Source organism: Microtus oregoni, unplaced genomic scaffold (genome assembly GCF_018167655.1).
Source record: "Microtus oregoni isolate MIOR12 unplaced genomic scaffold, Mior012 000046F_ref0000063, whole genome shotgun sequence".
Taxonomy (NCBI): domain Eukaryota; kingdom Metazoa; phylum Chordata; class Mammalia; order Rodentia; family Cricetidae; genus Microtus; species Microtus oregoni.
In genome coordinates this window covers 16,269,144-16,288,081 of record NW_024543220.1, presented here as the reverse complement: position 1 = coordinate 16,288,081, position 18,938 = coordinate 16,269,144, and the positions used below count along the sequence as shown (strand labels likewise).

The 18,938-nt window shown below is 52.6% G+C and overlaps 1 protein-coding gene across 2 annotated transcripts; it reads left to right on the top strand.

Moving 5' to 3' along the window:
* The first annotated feature begins 870 nt into the window (after positions 1–870).
* Tmprss3 (transmembrane serine protease 3) lies at positions 871–18,749 on the top strand. 2 transcript variants are annotated; one of them, XM_041634838.1, is made up of 13 exons: positions 871–888; positions 1,944–2,085; positions 4,134–4,244; positions 5,118–5,234; positions 5,593–5,716; positions 8,641–8,766; positions 9,546–9,589; positions 9,900–10,065; positions 10,800–10,969; positions 12,740–12,835; positions 14,791–14,933; positions 15,569–15,721; positions 17,636–18,749. In XM_041634838.1, exons 1-13 carry the CDS (start codon positions 871–873, stop codon positions 17,651–17,653), a joined length of 1,428 nt encoding a protein of 475 aa, XP_041490772.1. In that variant the 3' UTR covers positions 17,654–18,749. The 2 variants fall into 2 exon arrangements, 1 of the variants encoding a protein (XP_041490772.1); XR_005972581.1 differs by lacking the exons at positions 871–888; positions 1,944–2,085; positions 4,134–4,244; ... (5 more) ...; positions 10,800–10,969; positions 15,569–15,721 and having other exon boundaries at positions 12,599–12,835.
* Positions 18,750–18,938: the final 189 nt, after the last annotated feature.

Below are 18,938 nucleotides of genomic sequence, written 5' to 3'. Positions count from 1 at the left end.
CTCCTTTGTGCCAACCCCACCCACCCCTCCTCCATTTCTATTCAGAGGAAGGCAGGCCTCTCATGGATATCAACCAAATATTATCATAGCTGCTTTATTCATAATAGCCAGAAACTGGAAACAACAGAGATGTCCCTGGGGCTGGAGAGATGGCTCAGCGGTTAAGAGCACTGACTGCTCTTCCAGAGGACCCGGGTTTGATTCCCAGCACCCACATGGCAGCTCACAACTGTCTGAAAAATGCAGTTCCATGAGATCTGACACCTTCACACCAACGAACATAATAAAGTTAAATAAATAAAAAGTTTAAAAAAAAAAAAAGAGATGTCCCTCAACTGGAAATGGATAAAGAAATTGTGGTATATTTACACAGTGGAGTACTACTCAGCTGTTAAAAACAATGACATCAAAAATGTTACAAGTAAATGGTTTAGTCCCTGTCTTTTGTTCCCAGAACAGCTGTAGGATTAAACCTGAGGCTCAGTCACCTGAGTGGATGGCACTGCCCAGCCGAGTGCTGACCTGCCCTTCCATGGGGCTGTCTGCTTGGCACTGGGGGTGGCCCTCTTGTCATCTTAACAAAAGGAGTGTCCTTGGGCCCTCCATTCTTCTGCAACACCCCTGTAGTTCTGGCTCTGCTCAGTTGCAAGCTGTTCTCTCCATCTCTGTGGCCATACCACCAGGGCCACCTGATCACCACCTCCAGCTCGAGTTACAGAGGCGCCACGGTGATGCCGCTGGCCTCGGTGACGGAGTCGACAAGGCTGAGTGACTCGGTGGCAATAGTTTCCTGCTGGACTCCCCTCTGCCAGCTGCTTACCCTCCTGCTCATGTTTATAATGAGAAAGGAAATTATTACTGCTTCAAATGATGGCGGCTCCAGAAATAGTAAGTGAGGGGCCTAGGGGAGGGGATACTTCCAGGATGTGCTCTGAGTTACTTCTCAGCTTTCCTATGTGGGACCTGCCAACCAAGGCCTGTGAGGGGATGCATCCCCAGAGCCTATTTTCCAGAAAGCTTAGAGTTTACAAACATTGTGAGAAACAAGGTTCGTTTTTAATGCTGTGTAGCTCCATTTGGGATACGGACAAACACAACAGGTAGCCAGGAAGGTGGTGACATAGGTTCCTTATTGGAGTTCCCCAGCCTTCCGGGGGCTTCTGTCAACCTCAGCCTTGATGGAAGCAGATTCCCACACACCCTGGCTGTGCACTCGGGAGGACTGGCCAAGGACTCACCTGGGAGCACCTTACATATCTGTGCTTGTTCAGCCCTCTCTGGAAAAGTCTCTACTGTAGGAACCAGAGCCCTGTGTGGGTTTGGCCTGAGGCAGAGGCTCCCAGCCACTCCTCGCTTGGCTGGGTGGCCCAGGTCCCCAGGGCTTGGGTACTTTCTCGTTTTCAATCAGGTCATGCCTGCATGAGCCAGGAGAGGATAGTGTTTGTGGAACTCTACTAACAGTGCGATTGTGCCCTTTCTCTCGTGTTACCTACACACATTGAGTCTCTGAACATCTTATGTCTATGACAGGTAAATCCTATGGCTAGAAAGAAAAAATCAAAATGTTAGAGAACAGAGGAGAACGGCCTTAGAAATCGCTCGGATAGGTACGGTCTTCTAAGAAGAATGACCGAGTGCTTCTGTCTGGCCAAGGGACTTATCTTTAAAAGTGTCACTTGATTGGTTTTAAGATTGGCTACGCAGAGGGCGCCATCGTCATTACTGGAGAGGAATCAAAATTCCGCCCTTTTTATCAGCTCTAGAAGTCGCTCTGCTATTGACCGCGGCCCAGGGAAAGTTGTGTTCTCAGTAGACCGGTCTTTGGGACAAAGCCCCAGGGAGTGGGCTTCGTGTCTGACTGAAAGGATTTCAAATGGGACAGAGGCACCCCCGGTGCCCACACTTCCCGCAGGGACCAATCTCATGTACCCCTGGCTAAGCAGGTGGAGGTGGAGCCGGAAGCCAACACCAGAGGCCCTGAGATAGTCACTATGGGGGAGAATGATCCTCCGGCGGCCGAAGCTCCCTTCTCCTTCAGATCGCTCTTCGGCTTGGATGATTTGAAAATAAGTCCTGTGGTACCAGGTAGGGGGCTTGGCGATGGGGGCCTTGTGCAGAAGTGGTATGTGTGGTCAAGGGTCCCTGTGTGCCTGTGTGTGTGTTGAGGGGGAGTAGGGAGAGTGGGAATCTCCCTGTACACTCTCTCACTCTTTCTCTCTCCCACCTCCCTATCTTTTTTTCTTCCCCTTTCCTTCTCTCTCTTATGTACTGGAGGTTGAACCAGGTCTTACACACACTAGATGGGCACTCTGTGACTTTGCTGTCTCCCACCTGCCCTGGGTATTTTCACTTTAGGAGCCCAACACCTCTGGTTCCTGATCTTGCAAAACCACAAGAATTGGAGGGTGCTCAGGAGGAGCCCCTTTGTTGCCGGCAGTGCTTGCTAAGTCCCTGGAGACAGTGGGGTTTTGTTTGTTTTGTTTTCGTCCCTTCTTGGAGGTTTTCAGAGGCCCAAGCCTCACATTCAGAAGGAGGGCAAATGCTGGCTAAGAAAACTCTAGCCCTCAAGGAAGTCCTTAGAAACAGTGGCCACAGCCCCCGCAGACAACTCAGGCAAGCTATATGTCACCAAGGGTTAAGTGCCTGGTTAAAATGAGTGTTGTAGCCACCAAAAGAAGGGATGTTGGTTCCTCAAATTACATGCCTACTAGGTAAGGCATTTTCCCCCTGATGCCTGTTTCTATGGGGTCTTTGTGCTGAGAGCCTTCTGTGGCTTGCTGGTCTGGAGAGGCCAGCTCAGGAACAATGAGGGTGATGACCCCCGGGGCTGGGGGAGGGTGAGGGAAGGACAGTTCCAGCTGTAGCTCTGAACAACTGGCATCCAGGAGCCCCTAAGGATTCCTTTTAAGCCATCTGGATGATTACAGAGTACGGAGGGCAGGGAGGGAGGAGTGGATTTGTGAAATTGGAAAAGACCCCTAGGAGGTCCATCCCACATGTACCACAGCGAGGCTGCGAATTTCCTGCTGCCCTTTAGTCGGCTGCTCAGGCTGCTTTCCTGTTTGCCAGTTTCAGGAACGGCACCCTCCACGGGGTGTGTGGAGGCAGACATCTGCGTACACCCATGGCAACATTTAGGATACATTCCCAGAAGTGACATTATTGGGTCAAAAACTATGTCTTCTTTTAAGCTGTGTAGATACAGCTCCTATCTCATTAATTGGGAAGTGGATGTGTTCCACCCCTGGACCATGTGAGAAGCCCGTGGCCCCTTCCACAGCGAACACTGTAGTAGTCACTGTGATGTCAGGATGAATTCAGGTCCATTTTTTGTTTATTTCCGGGAAAAGGCCAGCTTGGGACAATTTAAGAGAGCCCAGTACCCTTCTTGCTTCAAGCATATGGTGTAAAATCTACAAGTCACACTACCCTCTCTGGACACATCCTTGGGACCTGGGACTTTTTCAACTGTTCTCCAGGGTTGTTGGGACAAAATGTCACAGCTAGGTGGCTCAGTCAACAGAGTCTCCTTGCCCCCTTTGTAGGGGCTGGAAGCATGAAAACCCCGATGTCAGTAAGGCCTTGTTCCCATGGATGCACACAGGACCTTCCCGGCCTTGTGTAGACAGTGACCTTTGGCCAACAGCCTTTGGGGCTCCTTGAATTGTGGACATGTCACTCTGTCCTCGGCTTTCATCTTCACGTGGATATCTGTTCCTCTCTTCTCTTCTTGTCCTTTCTCTTCTATGCACATCCATATTTGTGTTGGAATTTCCCCCTTCCCGAAGACACCAGTCACACAAGATTAGTGCCTGTTCTAAGGACTTCATCTTAACTTGTGCCCTCTGTGGCCGCCAAGTAAGATCCCATTCTTGGCTGTCGGGGATTGGGCTTCTCTGGAGGATACCTTTCAACCCCCAACCATGTCTCCTAAGCTGGGACGGAGAGCAAGGCCGTAACTGGGAGGGTGAGGCTGACTTAGACAACATGGCCATTCAGCTAATGAAGAGCTGTCTTTGGGCTGGCACTTTCTCTGCACAGAGAGGAGAGGGGACACAAGGCTAGCTTTAAGTTCTATGCCACTCAAAGTCGGTGCTCCTCGGCTCCCACCCTCCCCAACTCCTCTGGTTCAGATGCAGATGCGGTGGCTGCGCAGATCTTGTCCCTGCTGCCCTTGAAGTTTTTTCCGATCATCGTCATTGGGATCATTGCCTTGATACTGGCGCTGGCCATCGGCCTGGGCAGTGAGTACCGTCCATTATTTAGTAGGCGCTCGAATACCTGCTCTGGCATTTAAACTTGCATGAGTCCCGCCACCCCCACCCCCGTCTGTACTTGCTGTTGCCCTGCCTTAATTACTGGTGGCTGATGTCCTTTTGATTTGATGGTTATGGGATTTGCCTGCCTGCGTGAATGTCAAGCCAGTGTGGGGACAGGCAGAGGCTGCTGGCTGTGCCCCGGGCTCTGCCACTAGGGTACCTGCACAGTTAGAATTACTCAAAGGCAGCTGATGAAACAGGACTCTGGGATGGGAAGGGGGAGCATGGGTGGAGTGGACAAAGACTTCCATTCAAGTCATACCACACTCCTTGGCTATTTTTATACGGAGGTATGAGGGCTTTTGGAAAAGTGGGTCATAGGGAGGAAGGGGCTCCCTTCGAGTATATAGTTTCTCATTTTCTCCTTGAAGTAACTGCAGCACAGGGCAGCATAAACTGCCTCCTGCTCAGCCGTGTGTTCCACAGTTGATTGGCTTCAGGCTCAGAGTTAAAGGAAGCAGAGTGGTTGAAAGGTCTCAGCTGGTGCTCTTGCTGGGCTGGCTTGGTGTGTTGGCCACTGCCGTGTAGTTTTGCTCCTGACTTTGAACCCTTAGAGTCTGAATGCACCCTGATTTGTGCTTCCTGAAAGTAGTAATACCATGACTGCAACAGTCCCACCCCTCGGAGTTCAGGCCAGAAACAGGGCTGAAGGAAACAGGGCTGCTGCCAGGGATGCAGTTTCTACACAGGTCTCATTATTGATGGGCAAGTTCAAGACCACGTGGCAGGTGCACAGATATCAGTGCCGCACACCCAAGGGGCTGCTTGCTAGTGGTCACATTTTCCTCCTCTTCTCAGTCCACTTCGACTGCTCTGGGAAGTACAGGTGCCATTCGTCTTTCAAGTGCATCGAACTGACAGCTCGGTGCGACGGGGTCTCTGACTGCAAAGACGGGGAGGATGAGTACCGATGTGGTGAGTTGTGCCTGGTCACTGATGGAAGTCACAGAGAGTGACCACAGCCCAGCTTTCCCTTCCTGTTTCTGAGATGGATCCAAGGTGTAGCCATTGTACTGCCCTGTCCTCAGCTGGGATGTGCCTAGCTAGGTCCTGGCAGTATTACTCTGTGTCTTTGCATTCACCTGGGGGACTAGACAGGTTGTGGAGGTCTCAGGGTGCAGGCCGTGGGAACTGCAGCATCTTGTCTGGAAGGAGCTCTGGGAGGAGCCAGTCAGATTGGAAGAGGGTGTGTGTGGAGTGAGTGGGGTTGTCGTCAGCCTCTGCCCAGCCTCAGCCTGCACTGGTCCTCACTGCCCATCTCCCCAATTCCCAGTGCGGGTGAGTGGCCAGAGAGCCGCACTCCAGGTGTTCACGGCTGCTGCCTGGAGGACCATGTGCTCTGATGACTGGAAAAACCACTATGCCAAGGTTGCCTGTGCCCAGATGGGGTTTCCCAGGTGAGTCAAGGCCAAAGGGCAAGGAGGACAGAATGAGGGCAGACTGCTACTGGACAGTCAAGAGCTCTCGAGGCTTCAACATGCCACACTTCACTCTTATGGCAACCTTGTGGCACTTGGCCCTGTCTTCCTTCACAGGGAGCAAGACAAACCCCGAGCAGCCAGGTGACTCCGAGTCACACAGAACATTGTGTGTGAAGGGACTTCTCATGGCTAGGTCAGGACTTTAGATGCAAAAGCAATTGACTTCCTTGGGCCTGGGCTCAGCTGGTAGAGTACTGGCCTAATATAAACAAAGCCATGGGTTCCGTTCCAGCACTGCAACAACCAGGCACGGTGGCACGCATGCAATCCCTGCACTGGGGAGGCAGAGGCAGGAACAATGCGCATTCTAGGCCAGCCTGGGCTACATGGAGAGTTTGGGACTGGCTTGAGCTGGATAGTAAGTTTCTGTCCGACATCATCATCAACAACAACAACAAGACCAATGAATCAATCAATAAAACAAAAACAGCCAAACAAAACATGCAAACCTTAAAAAAAAAAAGTAACAGAAAGCAGTTTGTAAGCCCAGAACTTCTGGCTCGGTGCTTTGCAGCGTAAAGAGCAGATGTTGGAACCTTGTTGCACATGGTCACGCTGGTCACATGCACGTCTGCACACACATCCTCAAGAGCCCCTAAGATACCGTTATTCAGAAAAACCTGTAGCCTTAGGAGATCATCTGAGACAGTGTCTTTCTATCTTCAGGTTTGGGAGTCAGCTACTGGCTGTCCACACTGCAACGACACGCTTTTGCCCAACCGGGGGCTCCCTCTCTTTTATGGTCATTCCTCTTGACCCCTGCCTTGTTTCCCAGGGTGCCTTTCCCTCTTAACTTCTCAGTTCTGTAGGTCCCAACTTACCACAGGCAGGTTCCCAAGTTTCCATGTGCATCTAGGAACTGAGCAAAGATCAACAGTGGCGCACTTGGAAGTGCATCCAGTTTGTAACTAAGAAAGCAAGGTCCTCAAAACTACGTGACTACAACCATCTGTGGAGGATCGAAGCCAGTGGGATCCTAGTGCTCCACAGCTGAGGTCCCGCAGCCATGCCTCCTCAGCACACCATGCCTTCCTGGGTTCCAAACACGATGCAACTAAAATCCCATGACAGTTGCGAAGGTCACTCAGAGACAGTGTTGAAAGTTATATAGGTTTACTTCTTAGATAAAAGGAGGATATTCAAACAGGACAAAACACACTCATGGATGCATGTAGACACACACACACACACACACACACACACACACACACGCACATGCACATGTGCGTGCACACACACAGAGATACACATACACACACCAAACAGCCCCAGTTTTCCCATCAGGTATCTCTGTTTCCTGTCAGTCTCTTTCTCAGTCCCTTTCTTCTCTCTGGAATATTTCCCCTTCCCAATCCTAGGCCTTTGCCATAATGCCAGGCACACCCTGCTCAAGTCCTCTGTGTCCCTTGTGGGCCCTGGATAGAAACTTCAGGTCTTCAGGCACGTCTTGGTCACTTGACAAGGGGGACAGCTCCTGGTTCTAAATCCCACCCTAGCCTCCCTTTCTCCCCTGAGAGTATGGGAGGGACACAAGCTGTCCCTGTACCCTTTCTCCCAGACCATGAACACAGCCCCAGCCCCTTGCCCTGGCCTCTCCGACATTATTCTACGCTCTTGCTTATTCCTCCCTCCTCTCTCCTTAGCAGCTCCCTGTCCTCTGCTACATCTCTCTCATATCTGGAATAGCAGCAGGCAAGCAAAAAACAAACAAACCAACAAACCCAGACCCAAACCAAAATCAGACAGTCAAGCTAGTTGGCTCAAAAATTGGTGTAGATTCCAGGCAGTCTTACGGAACTTGCCCAGTCTCCTCCCTTAGAATGGACAATGTCAGCGCCCGCCTTAAAAGGCTGAGGGGGCTCAGCGGTCACTAGGGAGTAGGAGTGACCATGGCTGTGGTGGGGGTGGCTGTTGCTCTGAGGTGATCTGTGGGCTCCATCTGTGACACTTAGGTTCCTTCCGCATTTCACGAGACCCCGCTCATCACCCTGCCCATCACCTAACATCCCAGCAAAAGCCGGCTCCTTTACACCAAGGCGGCCTGCTGCAGCCTCCCCTGGGAGGCAATGCCTGGAAAATATCTTGACGGCGTTTTCTTCAAACCCATGCTTGGCTGAACATTGCACTGTACTTACACGCGTGGCTGAGGCACTTAACAGCAATTGAACGGCATCCTGTGTGACAAACTGCCGGGTTAGTGAGGAGTTAGCCACCTGCAGAATGCTTTGTTCCCCACCTTCCTTGGGGACTCCTCCAATGCTACCTTTTTTTCCTTTTCTATTTCTGGGTATTTGCTGAGCTATTCTACCCTGTTCTGGTCTCCTCATATTTCTCCTCTGCACCATGGATGTATATGCCTGTCCCCTGACACTGAGCCCATTTGCTTGCTCCCAGGGTCCTCCAGTCACTGCCTTCCATGACAGGGCTAGACAAGGTGGGACAGGCTCTCATACTCCCCTAACTCCTGGTCCCCAGGAGCTAGACATTTAGCTGCCTCCCCTGAGCCTTGACTCCAGCCAAACCAAGTGTACCAGAGAGGGGTGGGTGGGGACTTCCTAACCGTGGCAGGAAGTGGTCTTTCTTTGTGACTGGAGCTGAATGGGTGGGCCAGCCAGGCTGGGGGACTGTGGGACAGCAAGCTAGCCCCCAGGCCACAGCCAGCCTGGAATGCTGGGCTAAGGTGTATGTATTTCCTCAGCAAAATGCAGCCTTTGATGGTTTTGGGGGTAACCAAGTGAGGTCTTCCAAGTGTGATGCTGGTAACCTGGTGAGCGTGTGTGGGGTGACTGATATTTTGGAGTCACCGTGACTATTGGGTCTGGGTTTCCATGCGCCTGCAGCTATGTAAGCTCGGACCACCTCAGAGTGGACGCACTTGAGGAGCAGTTCCAGGGTGACTTTGTGTCCATCAATCACCTCTTGCCAGATGACAAGGTGACCACGTTGCACCACTCTGTGTACTTGAGGTAAGCGGTGAGGTAGGTGCTACAGCTGTCCGCATGGGTGCTGAGTCACAGCGCTCCATGAGAGGAAAGGGTGGAGCTCACTGCTATGGTTAGAATGGTGGTGTATAAGCTGGGGTCCAGGGGTGACCCCCCCCAACCCTGGAAAGCAAGATTCTGTGTGTGTGGTGGGGGGAAGAAGCGCAATAAAAGAGCAACAGTGATGCCCAGTGACAGGCAGGCGTGTCATCAGGCCAGTTCTGGGCCTGCCTCACCGAGGGGAATGTGCGTGTGCACGTGCATGCATGTGCTTGTGTGTGTGTTTGTGTGTGCATGCATGTGCATGCGTGTATGTGTGTGTTTGCATGTGTGTGTACCTGTGTTTGTGTGTGTGAGAATGCATGTGCATGTATGTGTTTTATGTGTTTGTGTGCGCATGCGTGTGTGCCTGTGTTTGTGTGTGTGTACATGCATGTGTGTGTGTGTGTAAGCAAGCAGGGAAGAGGAAGTTAAACAGCATCCTTTACAAAGTGCTTTCACATCCACCAGTTACCCCCAGCCCCGCCACCCCATAACCACAAAACTCTGATAAAGAAAAACCAGGTTCCCTTAGCAACAGTCAGGTACCCAGACAGACCTGAGACATCTCAACTGGAGCCCAGGCTGAAGCAGGGAGAAAACGCGGCAGGCGCCCTGCAGCCAGGCTTTCCTCTGGACACCCAGGCCCCCAGTCTGGCATGTGTGACCTCTGCTCTGCCAACAGCTGTTTCTTGGCTGTCCATGAACTGTTCTTTCCACTGCAGGGAAGGCTGTGCCTCCGGACGCGTGGTCACCTTGAGGTGCTCGGGTAAGTGTCTAAATAGGTGGGGAGCCACATGGAAGCCTGGCCTTGTGGAGTCATGGCCTCCCTTCGGGGACAACTAAGACGCCCTCCCCTAGGTGCCAGTGTGGGGCTAGGCACCAAGAGGTCATTGATGGGCAGGGTGAGCATGCCTATTCTCTTACAACAGCCCTTCCCAAGGCCTCCCACAAACCCCACATACCTCTGAGTCTTTTGTGTGCCTGACCTTCTTGTGGGTAGGGAATTGGAATAATGCCAGGTAGAGGGTTCAGGTTGCTGACGGCATTACCCATAAGCCTTTGTTCTCCTTCTGTAGCCTGTGGCCTGAGAACCGGCTACAGCCCTCGCATTGTGGGTGGAAACATGTCCTTGCTCGCCCAGTGGCCCTGGCAGGTCAGCCTCCAGTTCCAGGGGTACCATCTGTGTGGGGGCTCAGTCATCACCCCTCTGTGGATTGTCACCGCTGCGCACTGTGTTTACGAGTGAGTGCCTGGGCCTGCTATTGTGGGTTCTGCTCTTCCCAGGGCCTTATCTAGTCTTGGGTCAGATAGAGATGGGGTGGTCTGGCCCGAGGGCAGACAGGAAGGCAGGAAGCAAGACACCATAGAGCGTGTCTGTCAGTTCTCACAGTGGACTGCTCTCTGTGGGAGTGACATGAGCTGGGCTGGCACAGAAAAGGTAGAAAAAGGAGGAAGATTGGGGCAGAAAGAAACCTTAAGCCTCCCAGGCCTTCCTGTAGCTCATTACTGGCATCTGTGTTATGGCACAGCAGGGTACCATGGGGTGGAAGTGCAGGGCACCCAGAGAACACTGCACCCCCACCAACCTGGGTCTGGCAAATGTTCAGATGGCAAGGAAGTCACAGAAAGCATCCCAGACCCAGCGACTGATACTCTATCTTTTTATCTCCTGTTTTGGTTACTGTCCAGTGGAGAAAGGCCGGGACAGCCTCTGCTGGGAGCAAAGCTGAGCCCAACTCTCAAATGCATATCTCTTGGGTGGTGTGGAGAGAATGGCTTGTCTGGGGTGTACATGGGGTGTGTTCTGGGCTCCTGCAGGACTTGGGAATGTGGTCAATGCGGGGCACAGATGTGCAGGATATTAGGCCATCTCCCACCTGGTGACATCTCTCGCTATCTCCCTGGGCTCTTGGGACACCAGAGCTCAGCATGACTGGGAGCGCCCTGAGCTCTGCCTCTTGGTCTGTGCATTTCAGCCTGTACCACCCCAAGTCCTGGACCGTCCAGGTGGGTCTTGTGTCCCTGATGGACAGCCCCGTGCCCTCCCATCTGGTGGAGAAGATCATCTACCACAGCAAATACAAGCCGAAGCGGCTAGGCAATGACATCGCCCTCATGAAACTGGCTGAGCCGCTCACATTTGATGGTATGTCTGGGCTTCCGCGGTATGTCTGGGCTTCCACGGTATGTCTGAGCTTCTGCGGTATGTCTGGGCTTCTGCGGTATGTCTGGGCTCCTGCGGTATGTCTGGGCTTTTATGGTATGTCTCGGCTTCCATGCCAGACGTTGCTTTTCATTTGTTTCAATAGAATTGGTTGACGCTTGTTGAAGCATCATTATAATGGCTGCTTTACTATCCTTGCCAGAAAATCCCAGTGTTTGATTCAGCTGGATGCTGACATCAGTGCATTGTCTTTGCTCACTGAGCTGTGTGTGTGTGTGTGTATGCATGTGTGAACATGTGTGTGCATGCACATGGAGGCCATAGGCAAGCACTAACAATGACCTTGACTGTTGTTCCTCAGGGACCTTCCATCTTGCTTTTGGCGGGGAGTTGGGGGAGTAAGGTCTCTCACTGGTCTGGAGTCGCTTAGTAGGCTGACTGGCCCTTGAGCCCCAGGGACCTTTCTGTCTCTGCCTCCCTAGCACTGGGTAACAGGCTCAATGCCTTTACATCTGGCTTTTCACATGGGTTTTGGAGATCAAACTCAGGCCTTCAAGGCAAGCACTTTGTCAACTGAGCCATCTTCCCAGTCCAAGTTTCATGCCTTCATAGCCTTCCTGATTCTACTCTGGTCTCCGGGTCTGGTGCCAACTGCATGTAAGAGCTTCTCCAGGCCAGGCCAGCTGGTGCCTCTAGGTGGTGGAAGAGAGTCACCTGCCCTTAGGGACCAGAGCAGACAGCACATTCCTGTTCCTGTCCTGTTGTTTGCTACATGGAGTCTCTTGTAGGGCACCTTCAGTGGAAAGAGCTTGCTGGGTCCCAGCCTGGGGCAGCTTGAAGGTGTGGCAGGAGTCTACCTCTTCCTCCAGCATCTGGAAGGTTCTAGGCTTCCCTTTCTTTCCCTTTCCTCCCCTCCCCTCCCTTCCCTTCCCTTCCCTTCCCTTCCCTTCCCTTCCCTTCCCTTCCCTTCCCTTCCCTTCCCTTCCTTTTTGTTCTTTTGATTTTCAAGACAGGGTTTCTCTTTCTTTGTGTAGTAGTCCTGGCTGTCTGTCCTGGAACTCGCTCTGTAGACCAGACTGTCCTCAAACTCACAGAGATCCGTCTGCCTCTGCCTCCCAAGTGCTGGGATGAAAGGCGTGTGCCACCACCGCCCAGCTTCTCCCCACTTCTCTGTTATCACCATGTGGGCTGGGGGAGGGGCATCTCAAGAGCTGCTTACCTTTGAGCCCTGGGCACATGTAGTCACTTGGTTTTGCTAGGGCCTCATTGGCACAGCCTGGGTACAGGCCAGCCTGCTGTCACTACAAACACCAGGGACAGCAGGAACGTCCCCAGAGTGCTGTTCTATATATACATTCAAAATCTGGACCAGGAGTGGCCAACTAGAGCCAAAGGCCAAGTGTGACTCAATACACATTTGAGCAGTAAAATCTTGTCATAAATCCACCAGCCCTTTTTGTTTATATCTCTTATGGTTCCAGCAACAGTGACGACATGTGATCACATAGCCCGTAAGCCTGAACCATCTACTGCCCGGATTTTTACAGCCAGCGTTTGCAGCTGGTCTCTGGGCTCACACCACAGTCTAGCACTACCCTTGAGTTTTATAGACTCTGGGCAATGAGTAGGTGGGGCCTCAGCTCTGAGCCAGCTGCCTTCAATGGCCAAGGGTTAGGAGACCTGAACCCAAAGTCAGCTGATTTCTGGGACGGTGGCTTCAACAACTTCACATCATTGTTCTCATTCTAACAGAGACCATCCAGCCCGTCTGTCTGCCCAACTCGGAAGAGAACTTTCCTGATGGGAAACTGTGCTGGACATCAGGATGGGGGGCCACGGAGGATGGAGGTCAGTGGTCTGGTAGGGACCCTCCAGAGTCCTGCTGTGATGGTCCTGTGAGGATACTTGGAGGTCCCAGCTCAGGGTTAGTGCAGACCAACTGTTCATGACAACGGTCTGCTGAGTAACCATGGGCCACCGTGGTGTTGCCTATCTTCGGACGGCGTGACGCTGTGAAGCTTCTCTGGAGAGAAATGGGCTGTGAGGAAAAAGTGTGGGTACTGGTCCACAGAGAGGCCTTCAGCCACCCCCTTCCTGCCTCTTTTTAAGCTGCAACAAGTGTATAAAGTACACCTTGATGACCCCCAAGCTTTATCCAGCATGGAGGGTACAGGGTAAAGAACTGATGTCTGCAAGAGCTGGCAGGGTGAGCTGTTTTCTCCTGGGAGTACAGAATAGAAGGTGCTACCCAGGAGCCTCAACGACGCTGGTAATGGTAGTACTGTCAGCCCTGGTCACAGACCTACCAGAGACGTCTGTGTCCCTTGCGTCAAGAGACAGTGCTGACTTGGTCTCAAGGCTCAGGGTTCCCAGCAAGGGCTTTCCTTCGTGCATTTTCTAGGCTCGGGCCAGCCTGCTTTCACTAGAAACTGTAGCAAACACTGTGGCCTGGATGACTCCAAAAGCTCAAAAGTGCAGAGGCAAGTCCTCTCGGTTCTAAAGCCTGAGACAGAGGTATCCGCAGGCCTGAGGTGGAGGTGTCCACAGGCCTGAGGTGGAGGTGTCCACAGGCCTGAGATGGAGGTGTCCGCAGGCCCGAGGTGGGGTCTGTCCCGGCATCTCCCCAGCGGCTGGTAGCTCTAGCCATTCTCAGGTTCCTTGGCTGGCTGATGTGTTCCTCCGGTTCCAATGTTTAGATGGCTGAGTTTTCTTCCCGCTCCCCAGTGTGGATTCTGGTTCTGGGTATTGAACCAATCCCTCTTCTGACTGACCCATCTCCTCAGTTCCTTGATCCCTGTCTCCATGACATCAGTTGTTGGATTTAGAGCCTGCCCTACATGCGAGCTGACCTAGTCTTGAGATTGTACTTCAGCGGCCTCTGCAGAGGCTCATCCAAAGAGGGTCATGTGTCTTGGTTACAGTCAGACAAATAAGAAGGGGGTTGTAATTAACCTATGCAGGAAGTCAGTGTTTCCCCTGGGAGACATATTCATTCAGGGTCTCACTGCAGCCCCAGGCTGTCCAGGAACTCACTATGAAGTCCAGACTAGCCATGGACTACACAGCTACCCTCCTGCCTCAGCCTCTCAAACTCTGGGATTCAGTGCCCAGCTTGTGTTCGTTACCCTTCTAGTTACAGCTCTGACCAACCAGCCTCAGGGGTCGCTGGGGCTGGCAGACTGATTCCTCAGATGGCTCTGATGACAGCTGCCCCCTGACCTTTACTTCTACACTTCTGGGCTGGTGGCCTCATCCTCAGCTTCAAGGCCAATGTGCTGATCTGTTGCTATGCCCTGCTACTCTGTTGTTGCCCTCTCTGAGTCTCTGCTAAGCCCTTGTAGTTCTTAGGAGCCTGCCCACATCATCAAGGCTATCTCACACCTGTACCCTTAAACACCTCCCTGGTTAGTGGCATGTCCACAGGTCCAGGGCCCATACCTATATTTGGAGGGGCGCATTTCTGCTGACCACATATACCTCTGTCCAGATATGTGTGGCCTTCAAGAGCCTCAGTTTCCCTTCTGTAATGGGGATTGGCCAGGGTGGGTCAAGGGTGTGGCTGGCTGTGGGAAGAAACGTCTGTCTACTTCTTCCACTTTGAGTCTCTTAGGGGAGTAAGGGTCCCTGACACGGAGGTGAGAACACACGGCCCACTCAGTAGGGGCTCTCCCGGCCCCATCTGCTCCACGACAGTCCGCTGTTCCAGCTACAGACTGTCAGGTGGCATGGCCCTTGCCCCCCCTTCTCCTGTCTCTGTCTAAGCCAGACTCCTCACTACACGTTTCTTCATTGCTTTGAGGCAGGTGACGCCTCCCCTGTCCTGAACCACGCGGCTGTCCCTTTAATTTCCAACAAGATCTGCAACCACAGGGACGTGTACGGCGGCATCATCTCCCCGTCCATGCTCTGTGCAGGCTATCTGAAGGGCGGTGTGGACAGCTGCCAGGTAAAGGACTGCCAGTTACCCCGGGGGCCGGGGCAGCAGGCAAGGGCCCAGTGTAGTGACCCAGCCCATGGGACAGGCCACTGCCAGCTTCCCTGTGACTGAATAAAAAGCAAATTTACATGGTACAAGGAAGAGATTTGCTTAAGATGCCTGTGGCTTTCCTGGTGGCCCGGCCTGTGTTTACCCAGGCTCCCAGTCTTCCAGGGGATGGGGCGTTGTCTTCCCTACTCCTCTCCAGCCTGAGGGTGTAGAGAGCCAACCAGAGCAGCAAGCCGGTGTGAGCTGATGGGTCCGGGTTTCCAAAAGCCACAGGGGGTGAGACTCAGTGCCACCTGTGGCCACAGAATTACTTCCCTTTCATCCAGACCTTTCCTCTTCCAGCTCTGTGAGCTACACAGGCCACGTTTGACCTTCCTAGTTTAGCATTTGGGACCTGGAGGGAGACACAGCTGGAGGGAGATACCTTCCCACACAGGCAAGGAGCCACCTCTTGAGAATAGCAGATCCATTCTAGAAGTGCTCGGGGAGAGGTGTGCACGTGGTGTCACCCACTGGCAATTGAAAAGGGAAGTCTGTGTCACCAGCACAGCATAGCTGTTCAATCTCCTAGCCTTTTGCCTCCTTCTGCTCTCCAGGGAGACAGTGGGGGGCCCCTGGTGTGCCAGGAGAGGAGACTGTGGAAGCTTGTGGGCGCCACAAGCTTTGGCATTGGCTGTGCTGAGGTGAACAAGCCTGGGGTCTATACCCGCATCACCGCCTTCCTGGATTGGATTCATGAGCAGCTGGAGGTGGGTGGAGTGACTCTCCAGGTCACGTGTTCCCTGCACCCAGTGTGACCACAGCTCTGCCACAGGGAGCCAGGGAGGGGGATGGAAAGGATGTTGATTCTGCATTGATTTGGTGACTCTGGGTATCAGTCCTAGAGCACAGCTAATCCCATGGGTGTTATCCAGGCACACAGGGGAGGGACAGGAAGCGTGAACCTGCTTGACTCAGCAGGGAAAAAACTGACCAGTGGATGAGGTGTCCCCTTGGAATGGGGGTGTATTTAGGGTGCTATGTGTTCAGGGAGGAGAGGGTAGGTGGGTTGCGTCTGGATGAGGTAAAGCCAGGTAAGCCCCCTCTCCGATTGCCCCTGTGGAGTTGATGCTTTGCTGAGAGCCAGAGTGGAGCAGAGTTCTTTTTCTTCTGGTTTTTCTTTGTAGCTTTGGACCCTGTCCTGGAACTCACTCTGTAAATCAGGCTGGTCTTGAACTCACAGAGATCGCCTGCCTCTGCCTCCCAAGTGCTGGGATTAAAGGCGTGTGCCACCACCGCCAGGCTATGGAACAGAGTTCTTAAGCAAGAGGGGTCTGAGTAGCTATGCTTCAGGGAGAGGGAAGCAGGGCAGGCCATAGAGGCCCTGGTCAGCAAGAAGACCTCCAGGGAACTGAGACTCCTTGGCACCAGGCAAAGAGATGTCCCGATAGACACAGGTCTTGCTGTGATGAGTTCCAGGTGTCCACAACCCCTCTTCCTCAGAGTGGGAAAGGGCTGCAGGAAGGCTAGGCCCAGCTAGGGACCAAGCACTAAGCAAATGCTTAATAACTTGATCACAGATTGGCCTCACGCCAACCCTAGCCCAGTGTCAAAGACATTTTCTCCTGACTATTAAGGGGTGAAATTTATGTAACAGACAAACTTTCAAAAGACAACAATCCCACGGAGGAAGGTGGGGCAGCCAGGGGCTCAGACTGGGAAGCCATGACAGGGATGCGGTCCTAGCCAGTATGCCCTCTGCATTGTGATGGGTCCTAAAACCTTCCTCATGATAGGTGGGAATCATGGACAAGTGAGGGCTCCCAAGTTAGTAAGGATGCCTAGGAATATGCAAACCAGGACCTCGGCCTGACTCTGTCCAGAGGGACAAACAGAGTAAACTTCCTTGGCTGTTTGCTAAAACTGAAGACCCCGGGACCCTCTTCCCGTCAGTCTCACAGGGGATCTGGGGTAGGGAACCAGGTGATCTTCATGTTTTGAACATCATTTTAGGAGGGCTGGTGTACCAAGAAATCTTGGCAATCAGGAAAAGGCCTGGCAGTTTCTGGAAGGGTCTGTTCTCTGAGGGGTTTCGCTATGGTGGCTGGCTAGGGTTTCTGAGGGCCGCTCAGGGCATCTTAGCCATCAGCTGCCTCTGACCACTGGACCTGCAGGAGACGTCACCTGACAGACACACCCATTTTTCAATCTCTTTCTAAATGGCTCAAGGAAGAGCCAGAAGCCCCTCCCTTCTGTAGGAGGATTGCCAGGTTTGATTTGTCTCACTGGAGGCTCTCCCAGGAGTCCTGACATCTGCACACTGTCCCACCTGTCAGCCCAGAAGTCCCCACTCCATCATCTTCGTTCAACCCTTCACGTTTCCCTATCTAGCAAGGGCAAACCAAAACTGTTCTGTCTTATGTTAGGCCTTAGGAGCATGCAGCTGAGACCTAGCAGTCTGGGGACAATCTCCTAACAGTTTGGGGACCATCTTAGGCAGAGATGAAGAGTGCAGAGGTCTTTCTAGATGGGAGCCGTCCAGAGCTAGCAGCGTCCTCTCTCAGAGACCCAGCCCCCCAGTGACCATTGATAACATTTAATGGAAAATCCAGGTGCCCATGAAGTCACAGTATCCAAGGCATGGCTTGCAGGGGGGAAATGGTGACCTCTGTTTTTACTTTCAGAGAGACCTGAAGACTTGAAGAATGGGGGACAAATCAGCACCTGAGCTCCCAAGGGTGGACGCAGCCCAAGCCTTCCCTGGACTCCTGTGTGGGCATGGTGGATGCGAGTACCAGCGTTTAGTGCTCTGCCCATTGCACTGAGGCAGAGCCAGCAGGAAGAGCATCCTTCTTACCCCTGTACCTGGAGCTGCCTGTTGCTAAAGCCTCTGGCCCTTGGGGTGTGGGATGAAATGACCTTAGACTTCACAGTGACAAAAGCACCCCACTCTTGCATGTTAGCGGCGCCTTTCCCATCATCCTCCTAGATTTCCCCCTCGGAGCCGCTGCCAACACAGGCAACCTCTTATGCAAAACCATTGACACCAGTTGGTGCAGATAGGAGGTCAGGAACTGCTGTTGTGGATTGTTGCAGATGGAGTCACCTGTTGGTCCTATCCCTGGGCGCCAGTTCTCAACCCAACAGCCCGTTTCAGGAGGTGGGCAACTTAGCTTGTGAATAACTCAGACTATGGGTTTGTCCCACTATTTTCTCACAGTGTTTGGTGCTTGATGAGTTACCAGCCCTTGCTTCTGGAAGGTGCCCCTTCTCTCAGCACGGCTGGTCCTTGGGCTTGAGTGAATGAGTTGTGACGGCTCACAGAAATCGAAATCATGGGCTCACGTCGAAAGCCCACCCTGCACATGTCAGGAGTTTGCATTTTTCTGTTAGGACAGGTTTCTCAGTACATAAGGATCCCTTATGGCACCAAAGAGTAAGTGACACAGGTCTGGAAGAAGACTAGACCAGAGGACACTAAAAGCAAGTTCAATAGAAGGTCCTAAGCCACTGGGGGCTGCCCCATCCCTCCACGCACTCTGCTAATGTACCATAGTTGACAGCGCCTGGGCCTCTCCTGCGTGGCCCATAATCCAATGGCCCCATATTACATAGTTAACAGAGGAGGGTTACATGGGAAGTAGCCATTGGTCATTTGAGCTTATCATAGATTAAGTCTTCAGAAGAATATGAATCAGTTGCTTTGTGGCTGCAAGGGAAAATAAGTGTGTGTGTGTGTGTGTGTGTGTGTGTGTGTGTGTGTGTGTGAGAGAGAGAGAGAGAGAGAGAGAGAGAGAGAGAGAGAGAGAGAGAGAAGGGGTGCTGGGGGGGGGGCATCGCCGAAACAAACTGCCACACAGCCCTTGTGCTTGGACTTAACCCTGTCCGGATCAGAGCCACCACTCAGATTTCCATGACTAGAATAAATGCCCCAAGAGCCATTGTGAGTGCCTGGATCTTCGGGTAACTCTTAGCCCTATGCTGATG

Coding starts and splice junctions, on each gene's coding strand:
- Tmprss3 (XM_041634838.1), top strand. Junction 4,245..5,117: donor GCTGGCCATCGGCCTGGGCA/GTGAGTACCGTC, acceptor TCCTCTTCTCAG/TCCACTTCGACTGCTCTGGG. Junction 5,717..8,640: donor GCCCAGATGGGGTTTCCCAG/GTGAGTCAAGGC, acceptor ATGCGCCTGCAG/CTATGTAAGCTCGGACCACC.